At 37.4% G+C, this 16767-nt stretch overlaps 2 protein-coding genes across 2 annotated transcripts; one reads left to right on the forward strand and one right to left on the reverse strand.

The window, feature by feature from the left end:
* Nucleotides 1–941: 941 nt before the first annotated feature.
* On the forward strand, nucleotides 942–2928 carry LOC115562734 (putative G protein-coupled receptor Mth-like 11). Its single transcript, XM_089257021.1, has 6 exons — nucleotides 942–1555; nucleotides 1631–1705; nucleotides 1898–2078; nucleotides 2156–2419; nucleotides 2476–2644; nucleotides 2715–2928. Exons 1-6 carry the CDS (start codon nucleotides 1088–1090, stop codon nucleotides 2926–2928), a joined length of 1371 nt encoding a protein of 456 aa, XP_089113147.1. The 5' UTR covers nucleotides 942–1087.
* An 11595-nt stretch (nucleotides 2929–14523) lies between these two features.
* Nucleotides 14524–15414, reverse strand: LOC115562720 (RING-box protein 1). Its single transcript, XM_030384718.2, has 2 exons — nucleotides 15064–15414; nucleotides 14524–14978 (listed from the first exon to the last, which is right to left on the reverse strand). The coding sequence occupies exons 1-2, from the start codon at nucleotides 15317–15319 to the stop codon at nucleotides 14758–14760; spliced, it is 477 nt and encodes a 158-aa protein (XP_030240578.1). The 5' UTR covers nucleotides 15320–15414; the 3' UTR covers nucleotides 14524–14757.
* Nucleotides 15415–16767: the final 1353 nt, after the last annotated feature.

The following is a 16767-nucleotide window of genomic DNA, read 5'->3' on the forward strand; positions in this document are numbered from 1 at the left end:
GTCGAGTTCTGGTGCGGCTGAGACAAATGTTTATAAACCGCTTAATTATTCACTTGGCCCAGTTTTTAGCCCAGCTGCGTGCCGCCCTCTTCCACTTGGAGCCTTAGCGGCGCCAAACAAATTGACAGAGTCGCACAGATTGCTGTGGTGCTAAGCTGAATGCCCCATAAATCACAGCCGACACGACTCGCACCTCAATTTCTCATAATTGTTGAACTTTATTTCACTTCAAGTTACAAAACAGCGATAATCTCATTTTACACAGCATATATATAAATATATATATATTTTTATGTATTTATATATATGTATATAAACAAAATACATACATAAAATACGAAAAGCTAAGCCACATGCTCGCATGTCTTCGAATAATTGTTCTTTATTTAGTGAAATTTATATCAAAAAATTATTAAATATGTTCGGCATGAATTCCCTTGACAAAAAGATTTGAAAATTTTTTGTTGGGCAATTAATTGTCATAACTGATTATTCGAATAGTGCGACTCACATAACTTTAATGAGTTTTTATTGGTCGCTCCAACAGTTTCATTAAAGGAAAGAATAATTATGTTCTTAGTAAATCAAATACATTTAATTAAAGCTAACAAATAATTACTAAAATATATGTATGTAAAATGTTTTTTTAAATAAAAAAATTACATTTTATTTTATAAAATGTTTGCTTACATTTTAATTTAGCAACAAACTTTCAGCCGCTAACTAATGATAATTTATTACATAAATAATTAAATAATTAATTTATTACATAATTTAATTAAAAAAGGTTAAAATTCCCTCAATTGAACTTAAAAATTCTTTGGTTTACTTATGAGTACTTATGAGTAATAATACCTTACAGCTCTATTTCAATTAAATGTCGTAAGCAAAAAATCTAATTCGATTCAAGTTCGATTTTGGAACGAGCTTTCATGAATTCAATTACGTACATTCCCTTATCAGTAGGAGCATTTACGCACTGGCTACGTTCGCTTTCCCACTACAAAAACGCGGAATCAGATCCAAAATTTTTCACATTCGAGTTCCAGCTGTGGTCCGCTGCGGATGTTGCCGAGCATTGGAGAAAATGATATTTATTGGAATACTCGTGACATTGATTTCATCAGCCGGAGCAGAGGAAATATCCGATTGCGACTATTTCGATACAGTTGACTTGACGTTCAGCCAACGGTTCGACAATGGCAGCTATGAGTACGCGGGAGTTTTGATACCACCAGATCAGACTGGCACCTACAACTATAAAATAGTCTTCAGGGGCACACGCAGCTCGGTCGCTGAGCATGTGAGAGGATGTGTTTGCAAGTTCAAGCCCTGCATACGATACTTTTGTCATCGGCATCGATACGACTTGTCTGACGAAAGCAAATGTGTGAAGGAGCTTAGCAGCTATGTTGTTCCAATCACATTATCCAACGGCACTGAAATCTATACCGAAGTCTTCGATCAGTTTGTTGTGCAGCCAGGAATACGCAGCAAATGTGATGATATCCTGTACGTTAATATTTTCTGTGATGACAGCTGCAAACTGTTCGAGGTGCGTTTGTCAGTTGAAGGTCTAGACTGAAAATATAATATGTTTATATATGATATATTTATATGACCTATGTAGAATGGAACCATGTTTATCTCTGAACCTGTGGAATATCTAACAAAGTGGGGCTATAGCTTACATCCGAATGAGACTGTAAGCAATGGACTTAACTACGGTCTGTGGGGCTATAAATGTATTCATTATCATGGCGTGACTTTCGGTAAGGTATAAATATTATATGGATAGTTCATAAAAAGGATATACTATAAAAAAAAAAAAACAAACATTATTCATAATTCTTCTATATTGTCTATATATCTTCTATTTCTCTTTTCTCTTTTAGTTGTTTTGACTTCTTTCGTTTTTTTGCTGCTGACGATCTTGATTCACATAATCGTGGTTAGAGTTAAGCATATTCATGATAAGTGCTTCCTCTGCTATTTGCTGTGTATCTTAGCGGATTTCTCTCTGAGCTTTGTGATCTACTCAGAGACGTTTCTCTTTGGCGCAAGCTGCTACATTGTGGGTGAGTGCGAGCATATGGATGGAGTGGAGCGGAAAGGGAACATCTGAATGAAGTATATTAATATATCTTTCTGTTAGCCTATCTCGCTTTCTTTTTCAAAATGGCAGTTTACCTCTGGCTGACAGTTCTGGCCTTCGATCTCTGGCGAAAATTTGTTTCGCACAGGTTTGAGGTGGGCGACAATGACGCCAAACGACGATTCCTTCACTACAATCTGTTCTCTTGGGGCACTGCTGCTGTCCTATTATTGATCACAATTATTATGGACTCTATGTTGGATAATCTGGATATCAGTGTTCATTTGAAAATTGGCTATGCCTATTACGATTGCAGTGCGAAAAGTAAGTGGAGCCTAACCAAAGTTTGTATCAATACTCTTCTTAATACTCTTCCCCAGTGAGCGACTTGTCGTATGCAATATATTTCCTAGCACCCATTTCTGTGCTGGTTGTCTGCAATACATTAATGATCATTTGGACTGCCAGGGACATTTACGCGGAGTCTCGCAGAACTAACGAGCAACTGGAACGACTCGGCGCACAGAATGTCAGGAATACAAGAATGCGGTATGAGCCCAATAATATATTTCGTTTGTTTAGTAATACTGATTACATTATTTACGTGCTCTCAATTCAGCTTCGTAATCTTTTTGCGCTTCTTCACAATTGCACTCATGGACTGGCTCCTCGATCTATGTGGAACTCTCTACAATCAGAAACGAGCCTATTCTCCATTTCTCTATTATTCCATCATCTACTATGGCAACGCAAGGAGCACACTCCTCTTGGCTGTGACTCTGTGCCGCACAGATGTGAGACACTTGCTGAAACTTTGGTGGCATAGTCGTTAATTGACATTCACATAAACAAGTTGGAGTGATCTAGTTGAGACTGCTCGACTACGACATAACCTGAGCCCTTCGAAGAGCTGGCATTCCAATGATTCTTCTTCTTCAAGCTTTCATAATGACATGCGTATGAGTTTACGTGCCAAATAACAAGTCAAAGAGTTGGGCCAGAATGAAATAAATAACAAAATATATAACCAGTATAAAATAATATTTTTTTATTTAATTTTCGATATGGTATCGATATCATTAAAAGTTAGTTAAAGTTATACCAGAATACAGACAATTTAAAATATATAAATTATTAATCAGTGAATAAAATTATTATGGATTTACAAATAATGTTTTAAATAATGTATATCAAACCTAATTTTATTTAAAATAAATTTTAAAATATGAATTATTATTTTTTATTTAATTTTTAATATGTTATCGATAACATATAACAAATATTCCAATTTATAAAAAATAATTCCAATTTACAAACAATTTTAAACACAAATTATTAGCCCGTGCAAACAATTTTTATGGATTTACAAATAATGTATTGAATTTTTTTTTTTTTTTTCAAACATAATTTTATTTAAAATAAAATTTAAAGTATGAATTATTATTTTTTATTTAATTTTCGATATGTTATCAATAATAATAATATAAAAAAAGTTGGCCCAATTTACAAACAATTTTAAATACAAATTATTAATCAGTAAACACATTTTTTATAGATTTACAAAAATTGTTTTAAGCAATTATTTTCAAACATAATTTTATTTAAAATAAATTTAAAAATGTTTTATTATTATTCTTATTATTTTTCATCATCATAATTTGTTAAAGTTTGCTTTCTTTTATTCTCAGTTGGTGCATGTACTTTAAGATGAGCTGAGCTGAGCCAGCTCTTGCCTTTCGGGCTCACTTGTGTGCCGTCTCTCAAATTGACCCTGTTTGTGTGGGGAGCGAAAAGTGAGGCACGAGGCATGAGACATAAGGCGTGAGGCAAAGGCGAGGCTCGCGCTCAATTGGCAGCATGTCAAGTCAACTCAAGTAAAATTTATTTGTTACAGCCACAGCCAAGGGCCAGACAGGAGAGATTGTAGAGTGCAGAGTCAGTCAGTCAGTCAGTCAGTCAGTGAGTCGGTTATTGTGTGAGCCAGTCTAAATATAAACTGCTCTTCTGTTGCTGCTGAATGTGTTCCATTTTGCGTTTGCTTTGCCTGTCAGCGCAATTGCTGTTATGGCTGTTATTGCACTTAACGCACTTGCGCCTCCCCACACACACACACACACACACACACACACACACACTCACACAAATTGAGAGACAGAGAGTCGAGTATAGAGAGCTGCATGAATGCTGAATGACACACAGAGACAACTGGCAACTGGCAACGGCAACTGGCTGCAATTATGGTGTCTCAATGCGTTTTGTGCGTGGCTTTCGCAGTTAGCCTGGAAGCCCGGCCAGCAAGCCTGCCATCGCATATTTGCAACAGCAGCGGCCACAACGATGGAGACGAGAAGACAATAGCATTGAATGCCCATGGGGCAGCCATTAGCCTAATAACGCACACTCACACACACACACACACACACACACACACACACACTTACACACCTACGCTCAGTTCGCACATCGTTGTCTCGCCTTGGCGCTCTTCCCCATTTTTCGAGCTGACAAACAGTAGACATGATGAGCGCCGCCTCAGCCACAGCCTCAAACAATTAACATAAATAATGGCCAGGTGGTCGACTCAGTCGACATTGTCTATCCATTTTATGGGCACACTACCTCATCCCCCTTAGCGCTCTCTCTCTCACTGTCTCTCTATCTGTCTTTCTTTCTGTATTTGCATTGTAAGTGGAATATATAATTTTTTGCACTTTTCATTTTTAATCATGGCGCTGGCGACACGCTCCAAATGCCAACAACAAATGCAATGTGTGTCACGAGTGCAAATAAAGAGGTGCGACAATTTGTCAAGTGTTTGAATAATTTCACTTTTCTCTTTTTTTTTCTTTTGCTTAGAAGGGTTTGCAAATAATTTGCCTATTTTAATAATTAACTAATTATTTTATTTATAATATTATTTATTTTGTATACATTTATTGATTTTCTAATCATTTTATTAACTTATTTATGATAATAAATAGTTATATTATTAATTTATTTTTTCTTTTTACTTTTTTTTTATTTTTGTATGTATAATTTTATATATATTTTATTTATTTATTAAATTATTTTTTTCTTCTTATTTTAAATTAATTTAAAATAATTAATTGAGGTTATATTTCATTAAAGATATTAGGATTTATTTTAAATTGATTAATTCCATCTCGATATAATAAAAATAATAATTTGTGCAATAAATAAATCCATTTAAAATAACAAATAAATATATTAGTATACACATATATGCATGCATAAATAATTAATTAATTAAATCAATATATAAATATTAAAATAAAATAAAAATAATGAATGAAACTGTATATTGCCGCAATATCTCTGCTTCGGCAGTTGAAACTTTGTTAATGAGATACGATTCACAGACTCTATCAAACCCAAGCGCCCACACAAATTTCGAATACATTTGAATATTTCCATAACTCAACATATTCGAATATCTAAAAACATTTGCCCGTGTACGATTATTGGAAATCGTATCAGCTGCATTTTGCGCACATCTATAGGGGTAATTTCATTCAGCATTTCAGCTTTCAATCTCCGCTCTAGTTTTCGTTACGGTGCAAAAGGCGGCGAAGAGCTGGTGAAAAGTTTGCGCAAGTATTTTGAGCCAAATGTCGAGTGGAACATGTGACAAAACTTTAAGTCGAAATTGCTTTGGCCAAATTGTTACTCAAAGTGAATGCCGAGAACGCCCCAGCACTTCAGCATTCAGAGCTGAACTGTCAAAGTCAAACTGTGCTGGGAGCCACGTTAAATTTGCAGCTTAACTGCCCTACGGCCACAATGCATGGCAGCTGTAGCTGTAGCTGTAGCTTGGCTTTGCTTGCCTTGGCTTACGTTACGTATACGCAACGTCTGAGGTTTGGCAATAAAATTGCGCATTGTTGTTGACTTCTGCTGGATGTTGTTGTTGTTGTTGTTGTTGTTGTTGTTATTGTTACTGTGAAATACCAAGCATTGCGAGATTTATATGTTTAGCTCGCTTAAGTGGTAGTCAGACATTGGTTTTAGGTTGAGCATAAGACAACTTTATAAGCAAAGCGCATGGCTTGCAGTCTAGACAGACAGACATTCGCTCCGACTCCTGCTGTCAGGCAGTGGGGGCCAGTCAATGGTGACATTCAAATGCTGCCAGCTGCCAGCTGCCTGCCGCACAGATTTATGCGAAAACCTACCAAAAATCGGTGGGTCAACATTCTGTGGGGCAGCTGTTGGGATTTGCTGCATAGTTGTTGTGCTGCGCAAAACTTTTGCACATTTCCTACACAGCATTTCCAGCAGAGAGAGAGGGAGAGAGTGTGAGAGAGAGGGGACAGCATAGTTGAAAGGGAGCTTGTGCTTTATTATTATTTTGTAGCTTCATTTTTATATTATCGGTGGCAAGTTTTCTGCTATTTTGGGCACAACTTATGGTGTAAAAACTGGAAGCGGAGTTGCTCGTGCCAACTTCCTACGACCAAGGAAGTCGCAGACCGTGCGAAAACTTTCAGAGGGCCTAGGCTGGGGCTCTCGGGTCTGGGGCAATGTTTCCTTTCCACACAAAATTTGTTTAATTAAAATTTTTGTGAAAATCTGTAAATTGTTTGGCTCCGCCGCTTCACTGCGCTGCGCTCGAGCTGCGAGTCGGCCTCAGTTGAAATATTCCTGGTCCGCAGATAGTTGGAAAAACAACAAAATGTATTGCCAGCAACTATGAAATTGCTAAGTTATTGAACTGCTCTCTGGGCACACGACTTGCTCGGGGCATTCGCTCTCGCTCTACCCACAGACCGCAGCAGCTTAATAATTAATCTAGAACTTCATTACTTTTGCATTTATTTGGACGAAATGTCCACAATCTGTCAACCTGCCTTCGAAGTTGACTTGCTCCTGCCTCTAATTTAGTTATCCTCTTTCATCTCGCTAACTGCGTGGCCATCAATTATTTACTAATGCTCGTATAATAGAGCTGCATAATTTAACACTAGAGTTTTTCGCATGGCATTCATCAATTCATCATGCGAGAGAGATAACATAACACATATACCGAGCCAACTGCGAGGGAACTATGCGACCCCAAAAGGACAACACGCACAAAATTATTCAAGTCAATGAACAATTTAATTTATCATTAATATAAAATCGGACAGTTTGTGTCGCCTTGGCGTGCTGCCATACCAAAAGATGCAGAGAGATAGAGAGAGATAGAGAGACAGAGAGAGAGAGAGAGAGAGAGGGGGGAGCGCCAACCACTTGAGCTAATCTCATATATCATCCTTGATCTGGCAGCGAAGCGAACCGAAGCATCGATGATTTTTTTTCTCTCATTTTTTTCCAATACGTATGATTTTACTTTCAAATGCGCCCCCGCTACAACTTTCTTGCGCCATCTCTCTCTCTCTCTCTCTCTCTCTCTCTCTCTCTCTCTCTCTCTGCCTGTCTGTGTGCCATAATTCTAAGCAGGAAAGTTGCTGGCATCAGCAGCCGGCAGTCTGACCATTAATACTCAATTGGCTGTGCTTCCTGTGCGGCTTGTGGTTGCTTGGCCTCCGCTGGTCCTACGCTGCCAACGTCATCATGGCCATCATCATCATCATCATTATCATCTTTGTCGTCTTGTGCTGACACTTGAATTGAATCGAAATTGGTTATTAGCAATTCTTACGAGATGCTACGTCTCCGACTCCTGCTTGCGACTCCTGCTCCGCTTGTGACTCGGACTCCTCTGACTCGGAGGTCCGTGCGCGTCTCACTTGAAAGGGGAATATATTGCAACGGAGAAAAAAATATGTGTATATATATAAAAGATAATAAAAATTGGAAAATCCGTGTTTGTGTGCGTTTGTCAACGCTCTGCTGGCGCGTCTGGCATGGCGTATACGCAATATTCATTTCATACGTCTTCCACCTTCGCTTTATGGGTTGTTTAAAGCGCTACAAGTCGCACAGCCAGCTGCCTAAGGGCCACAGTCAAGTTGTCAGCTGATAGCCGATCCGTGTCAATGCAAACAATGCCAGACAGATACAGAAAGAGTGCGAGAGAGAGAGAGGGAGAGAGGGTGGTGCTGGACAAAGATGAGACGAACAGAAATGCATATCAAAAGTTGTTCAGCGCAAATGAAATCGTTTTGTGGAGCTTCCGTTTCCTTTTGCTGCTGGGACAAACGGGCAACTGGCAACTGGCAAGGACAGTGGCAGCGGCAGAGTCAGCCATGTTTACGAGTCGAGAGTCGCATTCACACACGATTTTTGATTTTGATTTTGATTTGTTTGCGAAACTCACTCGCACAGAGCACTTCACTGCACTGCAGTGCACATTGCGTGCGAGTGCATTCGCTTGGAATATCTAAGTTTTCTGGCCCAGCTAAAGTTCGCTCAGCACACACGAAACTTTGGCCAAAGAGAGAGTGAGAGAGAAACGAAATAAAAAGATATTTTCAGTCATGCCCCGTCTCTCTCTCTCCCTCTCTCTATTGCAGCATTTTGCTGATGCGCGCGTAAAATGCAAAAATTGCATGCTTTATGCATAAATAAACAAATCAGTGGAATCAAAAACATTCAAAATGACTTCAGAGCTTAGATCAATGCCCATTGTAGTGGATGCGATTCGATACTCAATGTGTACCTCCTTCTGTGTGTGTGTGTGCATTGGATTTTTGTTATATTTATTTGTAGGCTCACACGATATTTGAGCAAGGATTTAGTACATTTTGTGCTTGCCTTTGTAAAAAATATTCTCGTTAGATAAAAGTGCAAAACGAACGAGAAACTATTAAACAACAATTTATATAAAGCTCACATCTTGCCAGCAAATAAAAATAAATGTTGTTACAGCATTAGAATCGTGCTTAAAATGTTTTCAAATGCATTGCGATGTAAGCTGTGACATTTAAATACAAATTTATGCAAGCTGGAGCTCAAAGAAAAAATAAATTTGACAAAAACTTGAGTTTATTAAAGCAAAATAATAAAGCTGAGAAGTCGGTCAAGTTGGATGCTGACAAAATATTTTATTTTTTTAAATTATTTTGAATGATGCTTAAGGCTCAAAAATTTACACATTTCTCGTGTGTGCAGAGTGTTGGCCTGTGCTCGGCTGACTTTTGCCTTAGGCCTCTCAAGGTATCAGCCATACGTGTGGGGCAAGCGTTGAGCCTTGAGTCTTACGACATAAGCCTAGCCAGCGAGACGTCTGACTTGATGATAAGACTGCAGCTGCAGACATGTGTGAGCGTGTGTGTGTGTGTGTGTGTGTGTGTGTGTGCGTGTGCGTGCGTGTGTGAAGCCTTTAATAAGAAACTTATGTTAATGACTTTCACTTTCGGCAGCTGACTGCCAGCTAAATGAAGGTTACGGCCTGGCCTTCCAGTGCAAGGCTGAAGTCTGACTGAATGAAGTTGCGCAAATCATCATCCAATTAGAGCTGTAAAATTATACTAATTACAACTTTGGAATTAGAAATATGCTAATGCCAAGAAGGCACTGACGCGACGAGATCGAGCCGGCAAAGTTTTATGATTAAAAATTGCTAAAGTTAAATGTGTCACACACAGTGTGAGGTTGGGTAGGGTAGGGCAGGGTAGGGAGAGCGAGTGGTCGAGCATGGGCACTGCTGTCTCTATAGCTCTATAGAAAGTTGCATACATTTGCCTAAATTATATTGACATCTAACAGTCCCGCTGCAAGTTGCCTGCAAGGCAGCTGATAAGTGAGCTAAGCGCTCGCTTGTGGGGAAAGAGGTTAAGTGTGCGAGAGAGGGGGAGGGGCAAAGCGAGCGAGAGAGAGAGAGAGAGAGATAGAGATAGTGAGTGGGACACACATGAAAGGCCGCCAAAGCCATGCATAAATTACGAAAAGTTGCAACAAAACGGTTTGTAATAATTAAAACAAAATATGCTCCAAAAATTCAACTTTAAACTTTTGTCTAGTTAGCACATCAAAAAAAAAAAAGAAGAGAAATAGTTGAGAAGCTGTCTGGCAAATTTTGAAATAATGCTGAGTTTGACAACTAAACGGCTGCTATGGCGTATACTTAATATGCCATAAAGCCAACGCACTTTAATATACATATATCAGAATGTGAAAGCTGATTACAGGGGACAGACTTTTAAGTAGGGTTATTCACTATGGGATACTTAACATGATGAATATTTAATATGCCGTTTGCCCAATGCACCGTAATATAGGCGAATGATTGTGTTAGATTTGGCTATAAAATTATTGACTTAAATATGTACATACATATATCGGAGGAATAGTCTCTTGAGGCCTACGAGGCTCAGGTTAAGAAATTTACTCAGCATTTTGAGCAGAGCAAATACATATAAAATTATTGTAAGCTATGTTTTCAACATATATAGATTAAACAATCAAAATTAAATAGTCTTTTATCAATACATGGATGTGATAGTTAGCTTAAGTAACTAAACTGACATTAATGTAAATAAAAAATAAAAAAATAATATTAAAAAAAAAAAATGTAATGAAAAGAAATATAAAAAAAGAATAATAATAAAAAATATTCATTCAAAAAAAAAATATATATATATGTGCGAGATGGCTATAAATTATTTAGATTTTTATTCCTTTTTTACACTAAGCGATATTTATTCTTTTGCTTTGAACTCAGCGTGTAGCAATTTTTCTGTTAAATAAACATTCGTATACATTACATATAATATATACATACATTTACAACATATTTTTCTCTATGTTACATTATTTTGGATTTATTTCAACTATATATGCATCTATTAATATTACAAAAATACTTTTGAAATGAGCTTTACCTAGAGTCTAAATTCATTTCTTAATTTTTTCTTGCACTTTTCACCTGCTGAATAGTTGGCAGCTCTGTATACAATTCATAAACTTAATTTCACAGAGAGTTAGGACTATTTTGATTAAAAATATAAGTTTTTTTATTATATAGACATCGTTTCGCACCTGACTTCAAAAATTTCAGATTACATTAACAAAATACACTCAACTATGCTGTCCACTTTTGGCAACTAGTATGTTCGTTGAAAAGCGCGTATACTTAATATGTTGCATGACTCATACGCCATGTCGCATAGTTGATATGGCATACGCAGCACGTCGCCACTGGCCAGTCACGCGCTCGGCAAGTAAATTCAATCAAGTTGCCACGGCCAACAGCTAAAGACAATTGCTGCAACTGGACACGGATAATTTGCGCTAATTGTAATGCATTTAGCGCAGCAGCTGCACTGCAGGTCGCCTTCAAAGACAATCGGTTGGGGGCTTGGGGGCGGTCGTTGCTGCGCGACAAAGCAAGAACTAAGCAGCAGCTCAATACTCGCTCGGACTGCTGCAGCGACGGCAGCAAGAGCCTTGGGCCTGTCAACGCCATTGCACAGTTATCAGTTTCACTTCCTATGCCAATTTCCATTTTCATTATTCGCCGCGTCACTTTATCATTTTCCAATTGACAACGCACAGCTGTTGTTGGCTCTCACACAGCGCCCCCTGCGTCGGCTGGCCTGTTTTCGAATTGTCAAATTAAAACGGAAAAATGTTGAATTTGATTAGCGAAGCGTTAAAGAAAAGAAAAGCGCCGAGCAGCGAGCAGCGGGCAGACAAATGCAGAAAGGAACCGAATGTAAAAGTAAAAGAAAAACGAATGAAAAGATAATGAGCCTTGGTTCAGGCGAAAAAAAAAAAATGAAACAACAACTAAATGAAGCAGCGCTGAAGCAAAACTTTCTCCCAGACTCAACAACCGTGGGAGCCAGGGCTGAAAACAAATTGAGCTGAAGCGATAAACTATTTGTGTTAATAAGCTTGCTTGAGTGTGGAATTTTATATATATGTGAAATGGAAAAGGTCCTGAGTCTTATGTTTTTAATATTATTGTGATTTCTGGTCTTGTGATGAAATTGAGGAGGAATTAAATATAAAAGCAAACATAGAAGACATTAAAACTTTAATAAAAAAGTATAAAAGATTATGTTGTAAAATAAATAATGCAAATATTATTATTAACTCAAAAAAACAAAAAAAAAACAATAAAAAAAGTAATAAAAAATAATATACAAATAAATAAATAATAAAAAAAAAATAAATAATAATAAATGTATATATTTATTTCAAAGACAAAAAAATGACAACAAATGTAAAACACTTTAAGGTTTTTTTTTTTAGAATTTCTAGAATTTTTGAGAATTTTTTTCTAACTGTGTGAATAAGAATAATAGGTGTGTCTTTTTATTTTTGTCTTTTAATTTTATTTAAAAGAAAAAATTATTTTACTACACCTATTAACAAAATATAAAAAAAATAAAAAAAAATTATCTTCCTTTAAATATTTAAAAAGAAGTAAACAAAATAGTGAACATATATCATGTCATGTATATAATAATTTTTATTATATATATAAACATCAATATTTGTAATTATATATAAAATTTAGAATAATATATATTCTTTTTAATTTGTAAAAATTATGCAAACTATATCAATAATTTTCTATGAATCATGGATATGAACATCTTCTATAAGAGAATGCCCCTTAGGTCATATATGCTACGCAAATCATCCTTGTACCCACATCCTATTCTCTGCTCTCAATCAGAATTTGTCCTCTTCAATAACTAGACCAATATTCGCACTCCTTTTTTACTCGCTTTCTAGGCACTACTCTATAAATCATTTACAAGGTTTCTGTTTATTGAGGCTGTGCAGGGCAGACAACTTTATGTCGAGCAGACTGAAATATGCAAGGTAAAGTGTTACTGATGCATTTGCCATTCTCTCTTTAAATTTCAATAATTCTCTCTACTTCAGCTGCCATCACTTCCGTCAGCCCAAATTTTTGGGTGCTTCGGCAGCCCTGGCTAGATAATGAGTCAGTCAAGCAGGCAGAGCTATCATTGTCAGTTACACGGAAAAGTGCAGCTGCCGCTCCGGTTCGGCAGTGTTCTAAGTGTCGTCGCAGCAGCTACGCCACTTCAGCAAAACAAGCACACACACACACACACACACACACACTGACACACACACACACGCGCACGCACCCAAGAGCTACTCTTAGTTACAGCCAAAGCCTTTGAGTGGTGGATAATTTTGTAATTATTTAACTTAATGGAAAACAAACTTAATTTTCGTGCAAAAAATGAAAAGAAGCAACGAGCGGGGCGTGGCCAAGGGCAGGAGCGAGGGTAAATAGACAAGTTTTGGACAAGTTGAATGGAGAGCTGCCAATTTGTTGTGCTTCCGCCTGGCTGTCTGCAGGAATGAGACGTGTGTGTATGTGTATGTGTGTGTGTGCAGACAGCAGGCAAACAATCCAGATGCGGGCCCGTGTGTTGATACATCTTGGCCAACAATTAAACTGTAATTCTATTTAATTATGCACCGTGCTTGCAACGCACGGCTAATTGACAGCTGAGACGAGCATCGAGGCACTTCATAAAATCGATGAGCTCTTGATCAAAACGAAAACTTTCAGTGTTGCCGGGCTAAGTAACTGCCGAAGGATATTAGAGCTCACGAAAGTACAAGAAATTCAACTTTTCGATGCGAAAAACGAAATTGACGAGTTTTTTTCTATTGAATAGGAATTTTTCATAATTTTTGCTCTATTTAAATCTTTAATTGCTGAAGTATTTAAGTAAATATCTACATAACTTCAAACTGTTTAAGTATATATCTATGCAATATATCAAGAAAGAAAAATATACAAAAATATATTCTCTATGTATTTCACTCTAATGAATATCGCAATCAATTTTGTATATGAATTTTTAAAGAAACCTGATCTTATCGGAGTTAATTCTTAAGTTAATTTTAGGTTTAGATGAATCATAGTCTCCAATAAAAAAAAAAAAATTATAACAAATAAAAAATAAATAAAAAACTGTCGATAGAGCCCAAACTTTATGTACCAAGTCAAATATATGGATTATAAAATATTTCTTATACAATAAAATCATTGAAGACTGTCGAATTTTCGTATAGAAGTAAAGTCGAAAGGTAGCTTGGACAATGAACTGAGGCAAGGACGGTAGCATAGACGCCGGAATGGACGATCAGATGAACGATGGACAGACCGTCGGATGGACGACGCTTGGACGGACATGGAAAGCTTATAAATGAAGCTAAATCGACTGAGCCACTCTTAGGAATCTAGGTTTCGTTGCTGACTCCGTGTTCATCAACCCATTATATCCGCTTATATGCTCTTTCCCACCAATATTAAGTAAGCCCAAACTCAATCTTCAACTAATAACTTTGCGCCGCTTCAATCTCACTCTAAAAACCGCTAAATTCTCAACGCTGTTCAGCGAATTTGGCGTCGCTAAGTGCACGGTCGGCCTAGAACTTATTGCGCAAAGTTCAAAGGTTGGCAATTCGCAAAGAGCGGGCTGCAAAATTGATAATCCAGCTCGACCAAGAGGCGGCGGATAAAGTTTTGAGTTGCACAGCAGACGGAGCGTACGCCGTGGCGGCTCCGCGGCCTCGTTTATTAAGTGCCGGCAAAAGTTGCCAGCGCACACAAAAATGATAATTGGCCGCTGCCACGCCCTCCCGCATCTTGCGCCAGTTGCCGAAACGTTGCATAATTAACACACAAAATAATGATAAAGTTCAAGACGTTGAGTCAGCGTTCAACGATTTCGTATTACAAGTTCGCCATGCCGAGGCTAACGGCCCAGCTTCTGGAACTCCCATTCGCGATTGTCCAGCGGGCAGACGGAGCGCGATTTGAGCCAGCGCGAGATGCAATGGAAGTGGTAGGCGTGGTTGCAAACGCCCCAGGCGACGGTGCACTCCTCGAAGGAATTTTGATTGGGATCCGCTTGGCATTCGATGCACAGATCCATTATCGAATTGCGGCAAATGGCGCAGGTATCTACGGCAATATCTACGGAGGTTCACGGAACGGTAAATGTGTAACAGTCAGCCGGATATTGTTTAATAAGCAGCTTAGTGTGCTACTTATGTCTCACCCCATGCCCACATTGCAACCGCATTCCATTTCTTGACCGTGAAGCGTTTCTTTGTCTTATGGCAGTCGGCACTGCACATGGGCTTCTCTTCCAGCTCCTCCTCGTCCTGCTCCTGCATCCCCTCGCCTTGGTCTGCCTTCAATGTATTATTTACCCCACCCGCCTGCTGCTGCTGCTGTCCCTGTGTATCGCTGTTCGCCTCTGCCGTCGGGTCTGGGTGGAGTGCCGAGCAACTCGATTCGCTCGAGTCTTCCATTAATATAATTTTGTTTAGCTGCCTATGATATTAACTAATCAATTCCTATTGTTTATCTGACTTGGGAATCTACTCAAAGGGGAGAGACTACTGTGTTGGCTTGCTAATCGCATAACCCAGGCAATCGTTGCTCATGTTTAATGCTTATGCTATCAAGAGCGGAAACATTCGGCTGGGCCGTTGTTCAATATATAATATGAGAATGTTCTTGCATATCAAGTGTGTACAAGATTATTTTTAAATAAATATTTTGCACTTGCATAATTGTATAGATATATAAACATATTTTTTATGTATATTTTATTTATTTATATATATATATATAGATATTTGTTTATTTATATATATTTACTTATTTAATTATTTATATATATAGATATTTGTTTATTTATGTATTTATTTATTTATTTAATTATTCTTTTACTTTTTATTTATTTATTTGTTTATTTATTCATTTAATTGTTTTTTTATTTTTATTATTTTTTTTTTTTTCCTTTTTTTTTTTTTTTTTTTTTTGAAGAACTATTTATTCAGCCCATTACACGTTTCATTTGCTCTGCTTTTTGATTTGTTGTTTTCTAATTAGTTCACATAGAAGTAAATTCATTTGTTCTCATATTAAACTTTTCATTCATTCTACTATTCATTACATCTGCATTCAATTCATTTTACTCGATTTTCCTACCATGTTTATTGCTTTTATTGGTTTTACTCCTTTCATTCTGGTTTGATTCACATTTACTTTTACACACATAAATCCCAATTCAAATGCTATTCATATTTATATAATAGGGAATATATACGTAGATAACATCCCTGGATGAATGGAATATAAATAAAATAGAATTTAGGCCAAATTCGAAGAATTATAAGTTTAGTTAAATTCTTCGTATTCGTTTCACTTGTATCACTCGTCACTTTCCTCTCCTTCTGTTTCAATTTTTGCACATGTTAAGTGTGCTCGTCAAATCCCACTCCTGCTGATAGTATTACTAATAGGCCTTTAATATATTTTACCTATAGCCTTTCCATGCATTGATCTTTCATTTTTGTTACCATATTCTCTCTCTTTATATTCACCTCAACTACTCGGTTAACATTGCTCTTCAATATTGTTTCCATATTGCATAATTTCTTTGTATCTCCGTAGTTATCTCTACAACTAATACTACAGTTATTCCACTCGTTCCCTAGGTTCCATCATTCGTTTGCTTTCTCCCTAAACCTAGCTCTTCTAACCAGTTTCTTCAATTCTCATGCTATTCCTTCTTCCCTCTTCCCTCTTCCTGCATGCTTCTCTTATTTCCTTCACTTGTTCCACATTACGCCAGTTAAGTCCTCACTCGACACTTTGCTCTTCATTTCGTCGGTCTCTCATTACAGTCGGATTATGTTGGACCGTCCAGTTGAAGTGTGCGTTCGTACTCCGCCTCCATATTCTTCGCGCT

This window comes from Drosophila navojoa, chromosome 3 (assembly GCF_054131105.1).
Source record: "Drosophila navojoa isolate 15081-1374.11 chromosome 3, UAZ_NAV_1.0, whole genome shotgun sequence".
Taxonomy (NCBI): domain Eukaryota; kingdom Metazoa; phylum Arthropoda; class Insecta; order Diptera; family Drosophilidae; genus Drosophila; species Drosophila navojoa.